This window comes from Rhineura floridana, chromosome 18 (assembly GCF_030035675.1).
Source record: "Rhineura floridana isolate rRhiFlo1 chromosome 18, rRhiFlo1.hap2, whole genome shotgun sequence".
Taxonomy (NCBI): Eukaryota; Metazoa; Chordata; class Lepidosauria; order Squamata; family Rhineuridae; genus Rhineura; species Rhineura floridana.
In genome coordinates this window covers 21,960,291-21,983,544 of record NC_084497.1, presented here as the reverse complement: position 1 = coordinate 21,983,544, position 23,254 = coordinate 21,960,291, and the positions used below count along the sequence as shown (strand labels likewise).

Genomic DNA, 23,254 nt, shown 5'->3' with positions numbered 1-23,254 from the left:
TGGGCTTTTCAAAGGAATAGTACAACACTGGTATAATGAAGAAACAGACAGAAGAAAGCCTCTTTGGCAGGAAGCAATGCTAAGGCCTTCCAGAGCTCAGCTTACCGTTTTCGTTATGTCGGTCCTGAACTAAGTGTTGGTAGACAGAATCGGGGACTTCAGACTGGCGGTAGTACCATTTGACATTCATGAGAAGGTGGTCCCGTTTGCTCTGAAAGGGAACAACAAAGAATGGAGTTATGAAAGAGGGGCTTGGAGCAGCCGGCCAACACGGTCCCTAGTGCAGATGCACAAGGAAGCAGAAAGGAGTGACAACGTCCTGCGGTCGTTTCCCCCATCAATACAGGGAAGTCGAAAGGTGATAAACCTGATGGCAGCGCTGCATTCTCTTGCTTACGGAAAAGGTGGCTTCCCAGACAGACAAGACTTCAGAGGACCATTCGCATAAGCAGGGAAGAGTCGAACACACCCCTAACATTACCCTGGGGGCTTTCGCTGTAGAAGATGCAGAAGGAGTCGCTTCTTAATTTGGCCAACCTAGCTGCCACCTTTGTTTAAGTGTCATCTGAAGAGTTTTATAATTCATTGGGTTAATGTTAAGAGTTTATTCCCCACCGTAAAAACAAAACTCGCAAGCCGTCACATCATCTTGCTGCATCTTGAGATTTAATACGACTGAGATTCAGTAAACTTAATGTGGTCTAAGCCCATAGTCCACTCTATCAAAATCAGACACACACACCCAAATACCCGTTAGCACCTGTAAAAATAATGAAGTTCAAGACAGATAGATAAGATGGGTAAGATGGATTCATCAGGCTGAAGTTTGCATAAAGACAATATTCAGAGTGCTCTTTATTTTCAAAAACTGATCCATATGTAGCAACCCCAAAAATATAGCCAGAGAGAAGGAGGGAGTAAAAGCTGATCTCATGAGGTCATCAATTCGGGGCTATTGTTCTTCACGGCACACAGGCCCATTGTTTCCCCAGGCACCACAATCACTTAACACATTTCTAGAAAGCAGCAACTACGCAGACTTGGACGTTACCTCCTCCCTGCATTGGGATGCTGGGACCATGCAACTTGTGCCGCCCACATCTTGCAACGTACACGTACACAGACAAACCCGCCCTCTATGATAATGCGACACGGGAACCTGCCATAAATCACTTTAGGAAAGTTCAGTTGGGGTGGGGAACCTCATGTTGCCCTCCAAGCCTCTCTGTCTAGCCCTCAAAAATGTCCCCCAAGCCACACCTCTTGTCATTCCTGCTTCACACTCTCCTTGATGGTTTTTGCCTGGACTGAATGTGTCCCTGAACTCCAATAATGCCTCTAGCTTGCCTGGGTGGAGAATACAGAAAAAAGGTGCACGTGTGGAAACTACCATACTGTACAAGGGTAAAGTTCACCTTTATTGCTATGGCCACATTACCCTCCAGCCCTGCCCACCCCTGGTATGGGGGCCCTGGAAGGTTGCCCACAAAGGAATGTGGCCCTTAGGCTGGAGAAGGGCCCTGCGTCCCTGATGGACAGCATAAGTAAATAGCGTTTATGTTTTTGTGATGCTCTTGTTCCTCCAACGCATGAAAGCTGCGAGTTCCCCACCCACCCCCAAAAAAACCATACTGGCTTAGCCAATTAGCACTGATGCTCAAGCCTTAGATAAAAGCCACGTGCAATACCATAACACAGCCAGCCAGCGGCAGCATTGTGTCAAATAAGACTTCTAGAGCTGGCTTGAGCATGTGTAACTCCTTTTCCTTTCTTTAAAAGCAGTAAAAGAAAAACCCGCATGTTGCACAAGCCTGAGAAAGAAACCAGCACTTCAACGGTTTAAGACAACAAAGATAACTGCAGTCAAAGCAGAGCTCTTGGGAGGGGCTGTACCTCCACAGGCAGATCACCGAGAAGACCCCAGGTTCAAACCCTGCAACTTATGGTGAAAGGGATCACAGCTTGCACGGCCAGTGGCGTTTGGGGGGCACGACAATTCTTTCTCTAACTTTTGCTTGGCTTAAACTCCACATGTTTCTTTCTGTTTTAGCAAATATGTAATTTGTTTCATAGAGCAAATATATATATATTTTATAAATCTGATGTGGTCCCTCTCTATTTTCACCACCAACACCTGAAGCCATTATCCCATTCTGCTACAGGAGGCTTCATGAAGACCCAAGGAAGGTTTTTATTATCGTTCTTATTAGGCTGATTAATAAGGGGCAGCCTATAATCAAATAAATCACACACACACACCCTTATTTCGACCTTTGGATCGATTTGAGCCCAGTCAAACCATGCAACCTTAGCCAAGTTTAATTTGTTGCACTCCATGGTTCAGGCTTTGCTTTTGATGCCATGAGTGAGGCTGTAAGGTACAGCTGTGTTAGTTCTCTGTCCACTTTACAAGGCTTGCCTCTTCTTACTTTGCTATTTTTTTCTTTAAGGAAAACTCTAAAATCGTTCTGAATCTGGCCTAGTCTTAAAACCCTAGCCTACATTTTAATGTTTTAATGTATTTGTATGTTTTTATTCTGTACGTCACCCAGAGTGCCTGGACAACCAGCCAGATGGGCGACTAATAAATCTAATAAATAAATAAATTTGGTGGCGTCTTAATAGGGAGTGGGAGGGTGGAAAGAGAAGGGCAGGCTCTCTTTAGGCTGGATCTCCACCAAGTGGCCAGGGCCCCGGGGTGTGGCTGACACACAATGCAATAGGTTGGAGAGTCAGTGTCAACAAAGATAGGATGGACCAATATTCCCATTAAGTGAAAGGGTCTCTAGATCAGTGGCTGCTCTGCCTGCAGAAAGGTCCCAAATTCAAACCCCAGAAAGAGGCACTGGCATCAGGGCTCTGGAAGACCCAGAATAAGCAGAGTTTCTGGCTGAATCCTTTTTAGCAATTCATTTATTGGTTTTATATATTGCCTTTCATCAGTAAGGCCCCAGGGCAGTTTACATCAGTATACAATGTAAGTAAATAAAGATCAAATCTAATAAAAACAGTCCTGTAATTTAAGACACAGCAGAAAAGGGCAGCATTAAATTATTCATCACTTATATATCCTTCCAACTTCAGATAAACTAACTGTAGGAGACCGGCTAACAATTCTTCACCCCACTCTTCTTCCAAAAGCATGCAAAAAAAAAAAAAAAGCATCTTAATCTGTTTCCTAAAGAAACATAATGAAGGAGCCAGACACATCTCCGTGGAGAGAGAATTCCACAGGTGCAGGGCCACCACTGAAAAGGCCCCCTCCCCAGGTCCCTGCACAGGGACCATCTTCAGATTTCCAGGCACAGGCAAGTTCTATATCAAACCAGAAGTTTCTGTAGATATTTTAGGCCTGGGCCTTTAAAGGCTTGGGCCTGGAATACAGTCAGCAACCAACATAACTGTTCTAAAATGGGGTTTATATGCGCTCCATCTGCTGCCCTCATAGCACCCTAGCTACTGCATTTTGTACCACCTGCAATTTCTGAATGGCTTTCTAGTGAAGCCTCGCAGGGAGCACATCACGATGGTCTAACCTGGAGGTACCAACGCAAGGGCGCTCCTACCCACCAAGGCCACTGGGGCCTCTAGTGATGATTCAAGGAGTACTCTGGAACTACAGAGCTGTTCCTTCAGGGGAAGCGCAGTCCTGTCTGGAATCGACTCTTCTCTAGGCATTGCAACACGCTCTCTGACAAGAGGCCTTCCTTCCTGTGTGTGAGGAGGAAGAACATGAGAAGGGCCCGAAGCTCAGTGGCGGAGCATCTGCCTTGCATGCAAATTGTCCCAGGTCCAATCCTCAGCATCTCAGGGTAGGACTGGGAGGGACCCATATCTGAAATCCCGAAGAACTGCTGCAAGTCAATGTGGACGATATTGGGCTAGATGGATCAAGACCCTGACTCAGTATAAATTGGTGGATGCTGAATATGCACCTTTTTACTCTGGCCTTTAGCACCTCAGATGTGTATTTTTAGGACCCACCCTTTTTTAAAAAAACTGTAATGTGATTTAGCTGTCTTTAATGATGTATTTTAAAACTGTTGTGACCCGTCCTGGGACCTTTGGGGTAAAGGGTGGGCCAGAAGGAGAAGGAGAAGCAGCAGCTTCCCATGTTCCACTTCTAAGATGTTACCTGCAGGTTTTTTTAAGAGGTATGCATATTAAAAACAATCAACTATGTTAAAAACTTGTCGTCTGACTAATCAGAGGCACAACATTAATCCAAAAGACTTTCAGCAGATTATTCTAACATACCGATCGGCAAAATGTTTCACCCAAGACACGCACAGACTTAGGACCCAGAGAGGCCCATGAAACAAATTTTGAATACAGAAGGGCCCCACACATACAGCAGGTTACGTTCCGGACCCCTGCTGTAAAGCGGAACGCATTGACTAACATTGACCAAAATGGCGCCCGATGGCCAAAAAACGCCGTAAAAGCAGAACAAGCGCCGTAGGAGCGGGGCCTTTCTGCAATTGACAACCGATGTATTAGCGGAACGCTGTAAAGCAAAGCGCTGTAAAGTGGGGCCCTACTGTATGCTAATTAATATGTACAGATCCAAATTTAGGCCCCTCTGAGCAAATTAAGATGGGGGAGACTGTGGGTCTTGCTGGCAGTATGCTTTGCAACAAGCTCTGTAACCTCAAGGCTGGATTACTGCAATGCGCTCTATGTGGGGCTGCCCTTCGCCCTGGTTCGGAAGCTCCAGCTGGTACAAAATGCAGCGGCCAGAATGCTGATGGGAGCACATGGCGTGACACCACTTTTAAAACATCTGCACTGGCTGCCCATCTCCTAGCGAGCCAGGTTCAAGGTCCTTCTATTAATTTACAAAGCCCTGAACAACTTAGGTCCAGGGTATCTTAGGGACCGCCTGAACCCTTATATCCCAGCTAGATCACTGAGATCATCTTGGCAAGGCTCATTTAACATAGACACCAAATCGAGCTTTCAGTCTCATCCGCCCAGTTCTCTGGAATGTTCTGCCAACAGAGTTTCAGCAGGCACCTTCTGTTTTAACTTTTAAGCAGCTGCTATACCGACAGGCTTATGCAGGCTATTAAGAAGATGCTTCCCCCCCCCAACAACTGACCTTTGTTGTTATTGTATCTTTAATTTTTTTTTATTCAATGGTGGTGGTGGTGGTTTTAAACACATTATAAACTGCTTTGATGTTTTTAACAAAATAGCAGTATACAAATATTTTTATAAATAAAAAATATAAGGGTCTACTCTGAATATGAGGGGCACTGGATACAGTCCTCAGAGCCCAGCACAAAAGACCTGGGGATAATCGTGCGTGCCCCCCAGCCAACCCGGGGCAATGCCTCTGGATTGTAGTCTTAATGTTTACAAATCTCTGCTTCCTAGCTTTGTACAGAAAGATCTATGAGCATACATATAAATATCTATGAACTCAAATACAGTCCATTCTAAGACATGCAGGCTCTTGCTAGCAATTGGGGGGGGGGGGAGGAAGGAGCTGCCCCTCCCTATGCAAACCTCATGTTTGATGTAAGGCCTGGTTCCAACTGCTCCCACTTGCCTCCTTCTGAGTGTGCCCACCTCATTTTCTTACATCATTTCCTAAAACAAAAGAGAAGCTGGCAGCAGAAGGCAGGCAAGAGCAGCTTGAGTTCAGGGACCTCGATTATGATTAGAACTACAGCCTGAGGAGGAAGGGCACTGAGGGCACCCCTTCCTCCAAGCACGCTTACCCACAACAATGTTCATTTTGGCTCTGCTTTCATCAGGCTCGAAGGCAGGATGTTTAGGCTTCCCTCTGAGGGATGGTGGCAGAGCCAGACGAATCTATATGTACCTTGGACATCACCTGATGATGCTCATCTACCTGCATGGCTTTCTTCCACAGGCTCACTGCTTGCTCTCATTCGTCTGGGGCTTTTGTCCATTTGTAATATCCTAGCCTCTGCATCTTGCTGCCCTGCGATTTGTGACTCCCCTTTCAGTTTATCTCACCTCATCCCTTTCAAAAGATGGATGGCAGATCTCTGCCACTGCAAACAGCCAGACACACACACACACCGATTTGCAGTGTTTGAAGACATACTTTGGCAAAGGTGATCTAAATTGCTATACGTTTAGGATGCCAAATACGGAGAGAGCAAACGATGGCCAGGAACAGCTGCAATTTAAAGTAGAAACAGTGTTGTCACAGCAAATTCTTTGCCCCAAAAGGCATTGCCCGCATACTTTCAACCATCTCTTCAAAGCCACAAGGGCTAGGACCTTGATCTTTCATTTTAAAATGAAAACTGGGATTCTTGGAAATCTGTATTCTGTGCCCATTACCACATTCCGTGCCTTTTCCGCAGTCCTGTTGAATCCCTGGGTGCCACAAATATTGCCGTATCTCCTCTGTTTGCTCTTCTTTCTTTCTTTTAAGTCAAAAGTGTGTGTGTGTGTGTGTGTGTGTGAGTGAGTGTGTGTGTGTGTGTGTGTGTGTGTGTGTGAGTGTGTGTGTGTGAGAGAGAGAGAGAGAGAGAGAGAGAGAGAGAGAGAGAGAGAGCACATGCGCGCGCTGGGGGAAGGAAGAGTCCAAAAAACCTCTCGGTGGCTTACAACAGTGAAGGAAGTGCAGGACTGAACTGATACGGGCTGTGGCAACCTGGGCCGCAGCAGCAGCAGCAACAAAAACCAGTGACTTGGTTTTGCTTCCTCCACCCATTTTATTCTGCAGGATTCCAGAACCAGCCTCTCTGCAGAACAAGCATGGAGGGAAAGTGTTTGACCTAACAATCTACCACGAACAGCACCTTCAAACTGATAGACCCCAAGCCTCAAAAACAGAGGGGTCGGCGTTTGTTCCACTGTGCTGACTTGATGCCTTAGCACTTTATATCAATCTCCGTACCAACATCGCAGGATGCTTTGCCTCTGGGCTTTTCTTTTCTTTCAAATATAAAAACACCCACAAACAGAAAAGCTGCAAATAAAAACCTCCTTTGCTGTTCACAACAGAAGCACAAAATAACCAGTTACATTTAAATCCCCCGACAGATGATGCAACTGAAAAATGTGCTGACACGCTAATTTGCTGCAATCTGCTCTCAACTGATATCAGAAAGCATTTCTCTTGCAAATCACAGCTCCCCTTTAAGGTATCATGTCCCAGTGATTGCTTCTTTTGTGTTCAATTAATTTAAAAGGCTTAACCATGAAAATCAGGCTGAATATTTTCCTCTAGCACAGCAACAGTGTGCATGTGTGAGCATACACGCAAAAATCAAGTCTTATTGAAAATTTCATCTTACAATATGTTATGCTTTACAATATTGCTTCACAAATTTTCATTAAGTCTGGCGAGACTAAGAAGGTTACCAACTGCAACCCCTTGTTACAAGGCAACTCTCCCCTACCCTCTCTCATGCAGGGACACTCTCTCACACAAACACATGCACACTCTACCATTCGTGCATGTGTCAAGGTGCATAAACCCAAGTGGTCAGATTCTATTGGTTGCCGGGAAAAGGCAACAAGCTGATTTCACTTCCTCCCACAGATGCTCCTGTGTATGGAACCTGGCTGCCACCTGCTCTTACTTCCTCCAGCAAGTCGCTGCCATGGAGGATTATGGAAGTAAGAAAAAAATAGCAACCAGGTGCCACGTTCAGCCACTCACTGGAGGAAGGGAATCCAAATCAAAAGGTTACGACTTCCAGGTACAGTTCACATGTTTTCATAGAACACAAGAGCTAGCACAGCAGAGCTTTCCATCCAGCACAAGGACAAAGGGAGCTACTTTATACTACATCAGACTGCTGTCTATTTGGACTTTGGGGCTTTCTAGGGACTTGGGCAGAAGGTCCTTCTGATCACCAAGTACTTGATTCTTTCAACTGGAGATAAAACTGAGACCTTCCATGGCCAAAGGAAGGCGCTCTAACACTGAGCTATGGCCCCAGTCACCGTCAATGCATCCCTGCTCCTGTTGGAAGCAAAGCAGCACTTCTAAAAAACAAGATGGCATTTGGAACAAAAAAAAAACCAGTGCCTTATCTGAAAGCCCTAGGAGTGGGATGGGGGTGTCACATGGCAGAAGGTTTGACAATCATCCCTCCCCCTGCCAGAGTCCTGCTAGAAAGCATAGACCCTTACCATCCCCCCACCCCCAAAGCCCTAAATTTCCCTGCATCCAAAAGGAAAACGGGCAATCAACAGGCTTGCATTGGCATGGCGTGGGCTATGCAACATGAGGCTCTAGCACATGCAGAAGGACTCTCAAAAGGCAACCGCTGCCTCTTTTGGCTCCTGTCCTCTTAACCTGAACCAACACAAAGATGGCAACCTTTAAACCTGTTAGTGTTATCTAATGATTGTTCCATCTACAAGAGCTTTTCTAATAGAAACAGGCCATGATGGCTTATCTCTGTGCACAAGCCAGCCCTCAAAGAACTGCCAGCTTGATTGAGCGCAGTAATGGCAGGCAGGAAATGAGAAGGCTTGGTTAAGCCGCGGATAATCGATCAGCGTATTCAGCGGAGGGTGAGCTGAGCTGCGGAATAAGCAGCTCAGGATATCCAATATTGTGGCTTTCAGAACAAAAGTCCAGTTTCTGTGATCTATACTGGAGAAAGAATAATTTATCGACAAAATATAGGATCTCCCCTCCTCCTCTCCCCCTCCAACATACACATGCCAAAAATGTCTCGTTTGACATTTGTAATTCTTTACAGAGGAGAAAAGAAATCTCTCACACTTCCCCCTCCCTATGCAAGTTTAATGATAAAGCTGGATAGTGGGGTTTTTATTCCTATTCTTGGAAGAATTCGTGAACCTGGAAATTAATTCATAGCCCTGTGTGCCATTAATTCTCACAAAACTAAGGGAAGCATTTTGTCCGTCTTCCAAGGTCTAATGTTTTGCCCTGGTTGTGCAGGGAGGTCTAGTATTTGTGGAATGTACCCATTTCTTTGCATGCAACAGTGATTCTCAATTGGAATAAAATAGGTGAAATCTCAATTAGTTTTAAAATTGTACGCTACTGCCACCCTACATATTGGCAGAGTGAACCATTTGGAGATCCGAGGGGGGAGAGTCTTCCGGGTGTTGCCATGGGGTCTTGTTAGAATTTGAAGGACCAGCAACTCACCACGAGAGACGGCAGGAAGGCACGTTTTCATTAGAGGTGCGAGTCCCAACTTGGAGGGGAAAGGAGAGGGTGAGTTTTTCCTCCCAAGATTTTTTTTCCCCACAATGGGGGTGGGAGTAGGAAAAATGAAACAAAAGAAGCCACATGCATCACCCTGAATATTTCCAGATTTTCCTATCTTTACTCACAAACGGACCAAGGATAACCTTGACTCTTGCAAGGAAGTGAGATGAGAGGGAACTGTATGCCTTGACAGAAAAGAAGAGCCAGATCTAAATGGCACCCCTGAAGTGTCGCTCCTAACGAAAAATGCCCATTAAGAAGGCACACGTATGCCAAAAACCCTAGGGATCAGCACCCATCTCCTCTTCCTGCATTTGGCCCCGAATGAAGTTCCCAACCGTAGCTCTTTGAAGAAGGCCCAGAGAGAAGTTGTTTCGTTTATTTTAAATTTTGTGCAGTTTTTTAAAAAAAGGTTTGCACAGGAAACATTACAAAAGTACATCCATGTAAGACAGCGGTGGCTGGCGCTCATTGGGACTGGTGGGGCAGAAAGCCAAGGAGCCCAACAGTGGGCTGAGCCAGAGCCAATGAAAAGCAGAGTCAACTCATTCTAGTTTGTCCCCATCTTCCTCCTCCTCCACCCTGCTGAGTTCTACAAGGGCAACACTGAAACTCCGGAGGAAGAGGAGGAAGCTGACAGCCAGAGCCGCCCCCTGGACTGGTTGTAAGCAAGAAGGCGGGCAGCTGCAGGGGTTGGCTGAGGGCAAACTGAGCTTGGTGCGGCAATGCCCCATTTGCCTTAATGGACCAGCCTTCACTGATGTGAGACACAAGAGCCCCCCACCCCAGTTAAGAATTCAGTGGAACACCAAGATGGATGCAGCAAAGCTCAGACCTGCAAGGGCAGAAGGTGTGAGACTCACGTTTCAACAACAAACAGAAGCAGCCTTCCAGTTTGCTTAAAAGAAGAGCAATTTATTTCCCCTACCTGTCCCGTTTCAGCAAACTGAATATTCAGAACACCTCTGTGCTCAGAGGAACAAGGCAGGGAGGAGAAAATTTCTTCCAAAGTGCACTGTCATTTCTATATTGCAAGGAAAAGTATTTTATCCTCATCACACAAAAGCACGTGCGTGTGTGTATACACACAGGGGAAAAAAACCCCATCAAACTATTTCACAAAAGGTCACAGGCCCCTGCTTACTATCTCTCAATTAATCCCACTGAAGCATCTTTCTGCTCTGCGCCTTTCTTTCTGTTCTTTGAATTTCACTCTGTAGCACCTGATGTCAGATAAGCCAAGCAGAAACACACGTGAACCTCGCTGTTAACAGCATATAACAGCAAGAATAAACCGTTTTGCTTATGGGACGCTTGTTACAATGATAAGGAGTGGGGGAAAGCATCCATCCACTAAACCCTGTTTCCTTCTTTCACGGTTTTATTTCTGTGCTAGGCCACCGCCTCTCTGCACAGACCAGTCATTCCCAAACTGTGGCAGAGAACCGACGGCACACCACAAGAAATATGTCCATGACATAAATGAATGATTCCAGGGGGAAAGGCTGCAGTTCAGTAGCAAGAGCACCTGTTTTGCATGCTAAACCACCCAGGTTCAGTCCCCAGGACCTCCACTGAAAACGTGGAGAGCCACTTCCAGCAGTGTAGGCAATATTGAGCTACATGGAGCAATGGTCGGACCAGGTAGAAGGCAGGTTTCTGCGAGTACAAATACACTCACGGAAGAGGCTGCCCACTGCACCTCTGGACGATTCACCGCTCTGGTCCTGTCTCCCAGTCAGCTCTCACTGGGGGAATTTATTGTATTTAACAAAAGTGATATGCTTGACTGTTTAAAAAAAAAACCCTAAGTGGAATGGATAACTCTGCTTCATCTCTGCACTGGGTGCAACTAGATCATACTGTCACTCCCACTGCAGACACATAAAAGAATGGCCTGCTTTTGGAAGCTGCAACCTGTTCGGTACCTGCCTGGGTCACTGCTCTGGGCTTGCGTCCTTCCAATCAGAAAGGTCCTACCAAAAAGCACAAGAGAAAGACTCCACAAAAAAGGTGGGAAAGTTTCCCACTTCCAGTCTCTAAAGTCTTCCCAAGTATAAAGAACGAAGTGTGCCCCCAATTAATTCAGAACACATAAAAGCAGTCCAGCTACATTTCTTTCATTATTTAGCTCTATACTCCACTCATCAAATATATTATCAGGGCACTTTTGGATCAGACCTGTTTCCCACACTGATCAGCCTCTGGGAAGCTCACAAGCAGGACATGGAGTCATTCCCCAGCAACTGGTATGCTGCCCCTGAACATGGAGGTTCCAGCCAGCCAGCAACAGACCCTCCTCCTCCATGAATTCACCTAATTCCCCTTTGAAGCTACCCAAGATCCCACCATATCTTGTGGGCAATAAATTCTGTAAATTAAATTACGCTTAAAATTGGGGTGGGAAAAACTATGTACCTTATTCAATAAGCAAGACACATCAGGCTGTATTGAATGTTAGACCTACTGAGAGTAGACTCAGTGCGGTTAATGGACACGACTAACTTAGGTCCATTAATTTCAATGGGTCGTAGACCTTACTTGGAGACATCCTGCTTTCTTTGGGGGATTTATGCCAGATGCCAGTCTGCTACCAGCCAAAGTTGAAGGTGTTGGCATTAACATATAAGGCCCTATACAGCTCAGGACCAGGTTACTTGAGAGACCACCTTGTCCCTTATAAACCCAGCAGGTCACTGCGTCCTGCAGGAGAGTTTCTCCTTCTTCAAGTCCCTAAAATATCAGAGCAACTGAGGAGCAGGGCTTTTAGCGTGGCTACTCCTGTTCTGTGCAGCAGCGTGCCTGCTGAACAACAACAGGCGCCCACTATCTGCACTTTTCTGGAAACAACTGGAGACATTTAGTTCTGGCCAGCTCTTCCAACTGGATGAAAAACTAGGTTTAAAAACAATTCAAAACAAACGCTTGTCTTTAATTGTTGTTTTTGTGCTGTTTTTAAAAACAGTATTTTTAGCTGGGGTTTTCTGTATGTTTGCATATTGCCTTTGGTAAAGGCCATTCATTATTTATCTATTTATTTATTGCACTTGTATAGCGCCCCATAGCCGAAGCTCTCTGGGCGGTTTACAGCAATCAAAAACATTAAAACAAATGTACAATTTAAAACACATATTTTAACAACAATTTAAAACACAATTTTAAAATTTAAAACAATATAAAAACAATTTAAAACACATGCTAAAATGCCTGGGAGAAGAGGAAAGTCTTGACCTGGAGCCGAAAAGGTAACAGTGTTGGCATCAGGCGCACCTCATCAGGAAGATCATTCCATAATTTGGGGGCCACTCGTACACACATACACAGAGTGGCCTGGTTTAGATGTCACATTAAACCATAGTTTACAATTAAACGATGGCTGAACATGAAGAAGCAACGTCTACTAGTTCTTTGGGACACCATGGAGCAAGCAGGCCAAGAGGCTGGCTTTACATTACATGTGAACCAGTGTGCATGGTTGGTTTCTCTCTAGTACTACACAGATTCTGCTTTTTCTCTTAATAAATCACAAAAGGTGCTTCCATCAATGGGTACATATGCTTGCAGAAACAAGCCACAATGGCTTTTTGATGACTGGTGGCTATTCGCTATTGAACAACGCTCTCCACCAACTTGGCTGGGGACAGAGAGGAACAGCATGGAAGGGGAGATGAAGCTGGAGAAAAAAAGGAAGTCCTAGTGCTGCAGCTGGGTGGAGTGAAAGGGGCTTGGGAAAAGGAGGTTCTGAGGGCACGCTTGGGAGGAGCGGGTGGGGAGACTGCATGAAAAGACAAACAGACTTCATTTGCCACCTGCCTGCGCAACCTATGCATTTATGAACAAACAGGTATCGTGATGCATCCCACAGGACTGCGGTGCTCATTTTCTTTGCAAAGAAACTGACCCAGAAGCTGCTGCCCTGGAACTTCCTGTTGCTCAGGAAGGTAAGGAGATGTCCAAACAACATGAAAGGGATGGATCTTATTAGAAGAGTTCAGGAGAAGGGCATAAAGCTTGACTTCTGATCCCAGCTTTTCTTTTTCTCTCACCCTCCTGCCCCCCTTTTTCCTGCTCATATCAGCTGCTCACCACCACCACAACGCCCACTCCGCTCTGATTACAGATTAGGTCTCTCCCACCAAAGCAAACGTGGCAGCAGGGCTGCGGAGGGGAGTAATGATAGGGCAGCCCCCCTTCTCCTTTAAATGATTAGCATTTCTGTTGCCAGGCACGGAAGCACGCTGTAAATCAAACACACTCAGTGTCAGGCGCAATAACCAAAACAGTTACCTAAACAACTAACGGTATTACAAATGTGTTTAACTAAGCATCGAAAATGTGCCCCACCAATTAAATTCCATTAAGGTTTCAGAAGCTTCAAAGCCCTGGAGGAAGGCGAGGCCCAAGTGAAGACGCCCTTCCAGAGGGCCCCCGACATTTGCCACTAAAATGCCATTGCTGGCACAGAGTTCGCATCTAATTGCTGAGTGCCACCAGCTGCAGCATCTATCGCTAACATTAAAAACAGGCAGCACGCAGCACCAGCGGTGGCAGCTACGGGGATTTGAAGCCTGCACAGGCAGCTCAAATAGATTTGTCACCTTTCAAAATATCAAGGAGGGGAGCAGAGATTCCTCAACAGCTCACCAAGGAATACGCCCTTTTAACAATGGAATACTGATATGGGTTGGAAAGGCTAAGCACCAAAATGATAGTCGAGCACGGGCGGGGGGGAGGGGTTTCTATATGACTGTTAAGCAATATAGCACCTACTGCTTAAAAGTATTTCAAGAAGGGAGGGGAGCAGAGGCAGGCCAAAGGAGAGAAGGAACTGGGACAAACCACAACAGGAGGACAGCCAGCAAGCCAACACAATCAACAACAATTCTCTTGTACTTTCAGCTAAAACCAAAACAGAGAGTGGGAAATCATTTGCTATTGTGGCATCCAAATGTTGGGGGGAAACATTGCAAGAAGAGTCATGTCAAGGGCAGGAAATGAGGAAGGGAGAGGTTTGCAGAAATACAATCCCCTTGCTGAGTTATTTGAGGGACCTGACAGCGCTCCCCCCCCCCCGCTCATTCCTTCACCAGCATTCAAGGGATTTCTGTGTGAAACACTGTATGGATGCCAAAACATGAACTTTTGTGAATCATCCAGATGTCTCGTTCAGCAAAATTCTTCTTCATTGGAACATTTTCAAAAGATCAGTCATGGGACACCAAATGTGTGCCTCTTTAAAACACACACACACACACACACACACACACAGAGAGAGAGAGAGAGAGAGAGAGAGAGTGCACATGCCACTTTTAAAAGCTCCCTGCAGACTGGAAAGTGGTTTGCTGCATAATACGAGCTCGCCTTCTGTTTGAAAAACAAGGCAAACGCTGTTGGATCAGACCAAAGGCTTGTGCTGCCCAGCAGTCCATTTCCAAAACGGTGGTCAATCGGGTACTTCTGGAAAGGCCACAAGGTGGGCATGATGGTAATGTCCATTCCCTGCCGCACACACAAACCCATATTCAGAAGAATGCCACCTCTAGAGACTGTTTCAGCTGTCCTGGATAACACTCGCAGATACACCGGCCTTCCCTAAAAACTGCCTAATCCCCTTTTAAAGCCACTGAAGCCCATTGCTGCTATCACCGTATCTTGAGCCATAGGCCAAAATTCCATTTGGGGCATATGGAATTAGTGGTGGTGCCGCTGTTTTAAGACCCTGGTCGTTGGCTTTCATTTGACAGTGCACTCCACTCCACTACCGTATGGACTATTGCCTTAGCAATTACTGACATTCATGTTATGAATTAATACACATGTTCAATGTTCCAGCTATGAGAAATATACTGTGCATGCACGCACATTCTAGCTATTTTTAATGTTCATCAACTGGATTTTTCTTCAAATGATGGGCGTGTTCCTCTATCTACATCTCCAGTCCGCTTTGTATCTTTGATACAGTATTGTCATCAACATGGCGTTAGTTACCTTTTCATCTGATCTTTCCTCCAAGGCGTTCAGCATGGCATACACCATACAAAAATGTTTATAATCACAACAACCCAATGCGGCAGGTTAGGCTCAGAGGGCAGGGCCCAAGGTCATCCAGTAAGCTTCCTGACTGGATTCAGTTTGAGCCCAGGTCTCTCCCGTCTACATTCAGTCCCTGAGACACTACAGCATGCTGGCTCTCAAAAGATGATGCCTGAAGCAATGTCATGCTGACCATTCAGAAGAGATTGGTGGAAATGCAGACTGATGGATTTGCCTTTTACATGGCAAACTCCCTGAATCTTTGAAAGTTGATTCCACAATAAGCAAGTCCATTTCCATAACAAATTCTCCATCTTGAGGGAACTCTCCCCACATTAACTTAACTGCCCAGAAAACTTTACACCTCCCCCACAGAAACCAGGGCTGTGGAGTCAATACGCCAAACCTTCGACTCCTCCTCCTTCATTTTTCTACTGTTCGACTCCGACTCCACCCAAAATTGCTTCCAACTCCACAGCCCTGGAAAGGGCTGTAAATGTGTCTTTAAATTGGAAGCTCTCATAGGAGCATTTTTATCGCTGCCTGAATCTTGTGATCTTGGCATCACAGCATTTGCCTTCATCTGGGTCCTGTGTCATACACTGACACACAAAATGTTTTCCATCCTGAGTTATGGTGAAATGCTCAACTACAGCTGACTTCATGGGGAGCTTCTTTGACATTTTGAATTTATATTTTAAAAAATTTGTCAATCAAAATTTATTTTGAAGTCGGAGTCGGTACATTTCTACCGACTCCGACTCCACCCAAAATTGCTCCCTACTCCACGACTCCGACTCCACAGCCCTGGCAGAAACTCTTTCTATTGCAAAGCATTTTGAGGCATGTTCTATGGTGCATATTCAATTGGCAGGAGATAACAGGCAGTTCTGTTGGACCTCATCATAGACCCATGAGAACCAGCAGGCCACTATAAAAATACTTCTTCTGCGGTTGCATGTTATATGGCCGAGGGCAGGTGGGAGCGAGCTACTGCCAGTCAGTGTAGACAGTACTGAGCTAGATGGCCCAATGGTCTGATATGGTATAAAGGCAGCTACCTATGTGCCTGTGTTCATGACCAGTCTTCACACTGAGGATCCCCAGGGTTCAGTTTGAAACAGCAGTATGTAAAAAAGAAAAAGGCAGAGTGAATATTTCACTATTTACTGCTGGGATTCTCCTGTGTGTGACACTTTAAAAAAGAAAAGAAAAGCTCACATCCACACACTTTAAGCTTCCATGCCTTGTTTTTCCCCCACCTCCTTCAGCACCAAAGCCAGCAAGCCCCTGCGTGGGAAGAAAGAGCACCCAGAGGTCACGCCCTGCCTGATCAGAGGTGAAGATTATGCAGGAGCCAGAATTACACAGAGTAGCAGGTTACACAGCCAAATGTGTGCACACACACACACAGAGAGAGAGAGACAGAGACACTCATACACACACACACACACACACACACACACAGAGAGAGAGAGAGAGAGAGAGAGAGAGAGAGAGAAACACACACCAGCAGCTGCAACATCCAGATGAAAGATTTATGATGATATTTTACCACATGCTGATGGCATTTTGCACTTCAGAGTGTGAAATCTTTTTTGCCCAGGGGGCCAGCCTGTTCTGGAACTCAAAAAACTTAGATGAGAAGGCAACAAGCAATGTTTTCAGTTCAAAAATAAATAAATAAATAAGACAAAATGCAGACAGCAACCTGAAAATCAGCACACACCATTTTCAGATAGCCAACTGCCTGACATTAACAAGATGGGCTGTACTCTGTTATGGTCTGTGTAGGACACAGTGATATATATATTTTTATGATGTTACATAGCACAAGGAGATGAATTATGTTATGAGGGCTTGTGTAATACAAATATGTATGGTTGTGCTCTAAGTGGGAGGCCAGGAGATATGAGGACTTGGCAAAAACAACAACAGCCTTCTGGGGAATGTAACAGAAAGGCTATGAGAAAAGACAACACCACCAGCGTAGCAGCATTCCTAAAGGAGATGCCCAAATAGCCAGTATTATGGATTGCGTTCCTACTTTTCATGTTTTCAGGGTTTTTTTTAATTATTATCATAATCCCAGAAACTAAAAAGGCATCAGAGTACTGAAATGACCTAACCACTCTGTTCAAAAGAGGAAAGCATATACAAAGTTCCATCTCCTCTCTTTAAAATTTCTCAGAAATGGTAACTGCCCTTCTGACAATCCATGACGACGTTCAACAGCCCGAGGTCACTAATAAAAAAACTACATTAAGATACAATGCATAAATTAACATCTTTATGCTGGGAAGGGCCACAGCATGTATATTTTATCATCTTAATGAAGGGGATCTCATTATAAACTGAATATCTGGGCTGCCGGGGCTGCCACCGCGGTGTCAACAGCTGTAATGTGATCTTAAGGGAGATATTCTGGGCACTAAAGTCAAGCATCCACCACCTGGCTTGCTAAGAGACTTTGGACATAGAGGCCATCCTTCTGTAGCTGAGCATGCAACTTTGAACATGTAAAAAGGCCTGTATACTGAGCTGGCCTGTATACTTTACACACACTTCCCTCCCCACTGGTGTGCTCCTATTGCCCATCTATCCCATTCCTTCCTGTCTCCTCTCTCCATCATATATACATTTCCCACCCCACCCCCTTCTCTGAATCATGCCCACTGCCTGCCCTAGCTCTTTCAAGCCAAGCCAGGCCAGTTGCTGAAGATAACTCTGAAAGCTGTACAGCTGCCATTGCACCGCGCTCTTCCTTCCCCAGGCTGAGAAAAGCAGCACGGCACCAATCCAGCTGCCTCCCCAGGCTAAAGCCACGGGCAGAATTTCTGATTTCACAGGTGCCAAGATGGGCAGAGCCTCTTACTGGGAAACACACCGGCGGTGGCAGCCATGTCACAGAAGTTGCCCTGCTGCACTGTTTTAAAGAGGATCGTTTGGCATTACAAACTAACTTACTGAGATATCACTCATAACGTACAAGCAATCATTTTATTGCTTAGTTAGAACAAAAAAACAGAAGAGAACAAAAAGGAACATTCAGAGTTGGGCCGCACTTGCTGGGCTGAGGGTAGATGGTAGTCCAGGCTGGGGCTGATAGGAATTGTAGGGCAAAACATCTGGAGGACACCAGGCTGGCATAATAATCAACCCCTCTCATCCTCCCTTTGCAACTTTCCACGTGTGCATGCAGCTTAGCCACAAAATCGGAAGAGCAGAAACTAACAAGGGAAATGCAAGTATGTCAAGCAACCTTTCCCCCAACCCACCTATCTACTCACCCACAAACTGAGCTCTGCCAGGTGGAGGGACATAGGAGGCTGCCTTGTACTGAGTCAAGAGTCAGACCACGGGTGCATCTGTTTTATTTATTTATAAAAGTGTTTATACACCGCCCTCTTGCAAAACATCAGGGCAGTCTACAGTTAACGTAACAACCTTTAAAAACAAAGCAAAACGATGATTAAAATGACTGGGTACTCAAAAATATTTGAAACAACTGCATAGGCCTGTCGGCACAAGAACAGTCTTCAAGGGATGCCTGAAAGTCAAAAGCGAGGCTGCCTGCCAAAATCTCTGCTGAAAGAACGTTCCACAGCATGGGACCGGCGACAATAAATGTCCAACTTCTGGTTGAGGCCAGTTGGGCCTCTGCAACAAGAGGGACAACTAACAGCACTTCTGTGGATGATCTCAGTGAGTAATGTCTACACTGACTGGCAGCAGTTCTATAGGATTTCAGACAGGATGCCTGGGACTGAACTTGGGACCTTCTGCCTGCAAAGCAGGTGCTTTACCCCTAAGCATAGCTCTCGCTGAGAGACAATCTAGGTTTCCACCACCATATTCACTGGTAACCACAGAGCCTTGTTTTTGCATCCACTTACCTACAAATTTGATAAGCTGAACAGCTGCTTAGTTTCTACCTCCCCTGCTGGATCTCTAAACACAAGAAAACCTGAAGGACTGCCTAGCACAGGAAAGGTTTTCTGCAAATTAGTCTCCCAGGTTCTCCCTAGCCACACTTTAAGTACCTGGAGCCTTTTCTGCTGCTTCTCTTCTAAAAAAAGAAAAAGATAGATGCAACAGCATCTCTTCCTGCCACAAAGAAAGACGATCCACAGAACTCCTGTAGCAGATTTAAGGCTTTTAGAAATCTGAGCTGGAGCAACATCTGATTAGGTGTGTGCCTTTTAAGTCAGCCTCCTCACCTGAACTGGAGAGAGAGGACAGAGAAGGCCACAACTCAGAAACCTACACTGTAAAGTGAACAGCCTTCTTCCACTGCAATTCCCCTTCCTTGTACTAGTAGATAGGGCTCCAACTCCAAAAGAGGAGGCAAGAAGGTCTCCCCCCCTTTTCCCCTCAGCACCCTGGTAAGAGAGACACCTGACAGCATAGGGTATCTTGAAACCCAGTACTGATGAGACACTATAATGCCTTCCAATTTCCAGGGTCTCCCTCTGCCCAGTAATGGAGAGAACCGTCAAGAGGGCTGGCAGAAATCAGAAAGCTAGATCTGAAAGCTAAGTCACCCAATGAATCCCCCCCAGAAGCAGCATCCAATGAACTAGATCCTGAGGTTCGCCAAACTGTGGTCTGCAAGCCTCATTCAGGCAGTCTGCAGAGGGTTTGGGAAGAACACTTACCATTTTAGTTCTATGGAATTCAAATTATAATACAAAAAATACCATATAAGAAATAAAAGAAGGAATAAAAACACATTTTTTTTAAAAAAAACCATACAGCATCTAGCACAGTGCATTGCAACTGCTACAACAGGCAGAAAAAAAAACTCCTCCATGGTCCTCCAAGACCCTCGGCAATTTTCAAAGTTGGAAGCTACTGAGCTAGATCTTATTTGTGATTTTATGGGCAGGGAGTCTGCTCCTCTGAATTTATCACCAAACGCCTGTGATGAGTAAGAAGAAAATACTGGACTTCTGCTTCCCTTTGAAGACCTTTTCCCAAAGTTTCATACTCTTTCAAATTCTTATCTGCCATGTTTAGTGTGTTTTTCCCCCCCCTCAAGGAGCAAGCCCTAAGTTATGGGGCACCTTCCCTGCACTTCAAAACAAAAGGCTGTATCCAGTGCTAGTCCTACTCAGAGTAGACCACTGAAGTTCATGAACATGACTAAGTTAAGTCCATTGATTCCAGTGGGTCTACTCTGAGCAGGATTTAGTTGGCTACAACCCAAACATTTCTAAAATCCCTAGGCATCATACCCAATTTCTGGGTACCCAGGAAACCAAACACCAGGTAATTTCCCCCACCTTGTTTTATTGTAATATTTTGGTACAGGAAAGTCTCCTAGAGCCACCCGAATCTCAAAATATTAATTTCCAAGTAGTCTACAACTTCTAGTTATGTGGACAAGGGCTCTGCAGGACTAGGTTTACTGGAAATGCACCTGAGTCCCCTTACATCCCAGCCTGATCACCGAGATCTTTGGGTGCATCTTTCTTGGAGGTTCCCCATGGCTCAGATGCACGGCTCATAATGACTAGAAGCCATGCATTCAGTATTGTGGGCCCAAGCCTGTGGAACTCCCTCCTGACTCAGATTAGACAGGCACCCTCCTTGATGTACAATATAAACAATAGACCCACCATATACAAAAGGTTCTGTATTGAACTCAGTAATAATATAAAGGTACAAAATGAAATAAAGCCCCCCTCCAAATAAAGTCTATGAAATAATCATGAATAATGGCACACTAGCAGATACAAATCCATTTCGACTCAATGTCTTCCTCAGATCTTGTTGTAAATGTATTGTCCTTGGCAGGAGCGATGATAAGGTTTTTTACAAGTGTGTAATTCCTCTTACGATTGGTATATGCAGCTGTTTCCATATGATGATTTGTTTTGCAAATGCTAGATCACTGTAACAATTCATGTACAAAGCCCTCCTTGATGAACTTGAGGCACACAACCAAGACTTTCTTATCTCAGCAGGCATTTTAAGGTACTAAGTTAGGTTTTAATGTTCAGTTTTTTGATAATTTTTATGGCTTTACTGTTTCATGTTGGGATTTTTTGTGCACGTACACCACTTAGAAAAGTGAATAATTAAGCAATATATAAACGCCTTAAAGAAATAAGATAAGAGACTTCACAGCCTTTTCCCCGTGCTGCTTAACTTGCTTAGAATGAGGGTTAGGTTTCTGGTGCTAATACAGATTACAAGGAGAAAGTGGGGACGCAACGTCTGTACAGCTGGAAGTCTCAAAAAAACAATTACACATATAATTTTAGACCGAGCAATACTGTCTGCATCCAACATGACTTCTGGACATCTGAACCTGAGAGATCTAGGGTAGGCATTCACTGCGCAAAGAGGGAATTTGTCTTAAGCCGCTCTCTGTTGAGAGGACATATCCAAGTTATGGCATCAATGTAATAAAAGTGCATTAACAAGGGTTCTTCAACAATAGTGTTCAGCACAACTGGGCACATGGTAATTCAAGCAACGGCCCCCTGCCTGGTGCAACAAATGGGGGGGGAGAGTTGTCTTGGAAGCGCCCCCATGCCCCTCACAACAGCTGGAAACTGGGGGGAAACTAATAAAGCATACAAAGTCAAAGGAGGTTTTCTTTTGTTAAAGTGGCTGTGTGCCTGACAGACAGATTACCCAGCAGTTGAGAGATAGATCTGAGGAAGAAGAACAAATATTTGGAGAAGGCACTGAAGGTCAGCAGCTCCGATTCTACCATCTGTGACTCAGCTGGGGGGGGAAGGCAGAAAGAGAGGGAGAGAGCCTCCCCCGGATGGCAAACATTCCATCTCTTCAAAGGGACGGTGGTGGATGCACCAAGAAATACCTTGCATTCACCACACTAGCCTATTCGTCTTGATTGTTTCTAAACTTCAGTGTCCCCACTGCTGCAATGACTAAATCAATTAGGGCTCCTACCCAACTTGGTCATTTTAACAATGTGAGTTTCAGTCAATTGATTAAATCTGAATAAACCTGCATATCAGGAGGCTGGGAGGGGGTGAGTGGGACAAGGGTAATCGTCCTCAAGACAGCAGGTACTGTCTTTGAGGAGCTAATCCCTTCAGAATATAGGAAGTTACCTTATATAGAGTCAAATCAAAGGTCCATCTAGCTCAATGTTGTCCATACGGACTGCATCACTGCATGAAGCAGAAAGGCATTCCTGATTGCCTAGCCACTGCTAGGAGACCAGACAATGTTCTTTCTACTTTGGAACTAAGTCAACGAGTCAGAAAATCCTTTCCTGCCCATAATACATAGCCAGAGAGACCACCACCACACTGAAATTTAGCGATCGCCATGATATTCCACCTCCCCTGGAAATCAAAAACATTTTGAAAGTGAGAAAACAAATTTCTCTAATGAATTGTCTTTAGTGACTTATGAAGTGTAATAACATGTCCTTGGAGACTTAAAAAAAACCTTAACAGTGCTCCAAGTACCCCCTGATGACTAGAGAGAAAATCTCAGCTTCAATAATCCTAAAGGTCAGGAGAAATATTAAATAAGACAGATGTTCTTGCTGTTCAACACACTTAAAGAAGGTGGCTAAATTCATTTTAACTCCAATTGCTCCAGATAGCTGTTTTTTTTAAAGGGGGGGGGTGTTAATTTTTATTAGATGCACAAAAGGAACCCATCACCTGCCTGACGTGCGTGTGTGCGTGTTCTCTTGCTTCTAAAAAGACAGCTTCTGTTTTATCTAGCAGCCAATTATCTGAACACCAGGTGTAGGAAATAGCTGTGTTTACATTGGGTGAACACCAGGAAATGGGACTGAGGAGTTGGGGGGCAGAAGCAGCAGGCTAAAGGTCCAAGGTGTTACAGCATTACAGGTAAGAGGTTTGCATAATTAAGAATGCAGGCAATTAGGTCACACCAAAGACACAAATAAATCCACAGTAATGGTTACAGTCGTCAGCACGCTGCTACTGCAGTGTCCTTTCAATAAATGTTTGCCTTAAAAAAACACCAGTTATATATCTCCTCACTGACATGAAAACAGAGACAAAAACAAGCAGAATT

The 23,254-nt window shown here is 45.0% G+C and overlaps 1 protein-coding gene across 12 annotated transcripts in view; it reads right to left on the bottom strand.

Annotated features, from left to right (window-relative positions):
- The window catches only part of RERE (arginine-glutamic acid dipeptide repeats), a 410,266-nt gene that overhangs the window by 179,093 nt on the left and 207,919 nt on the right, over positions 1 to 23,254 (bottom strand). For all 12 annotated transcript variants that reach the window (XM_061601794.1, XM_061601797.1, XM_061601792.1 and 9 more), the window contains one exon: positions 106 to 211. In XM_061601794.1, coding sequence (XP_061457778.1) covers positions 106 to 211 — 106 coding nt within the window. The remainder of the gene's footprint in view (positions 1 to 105; positions 212 to 23,254) is intronic.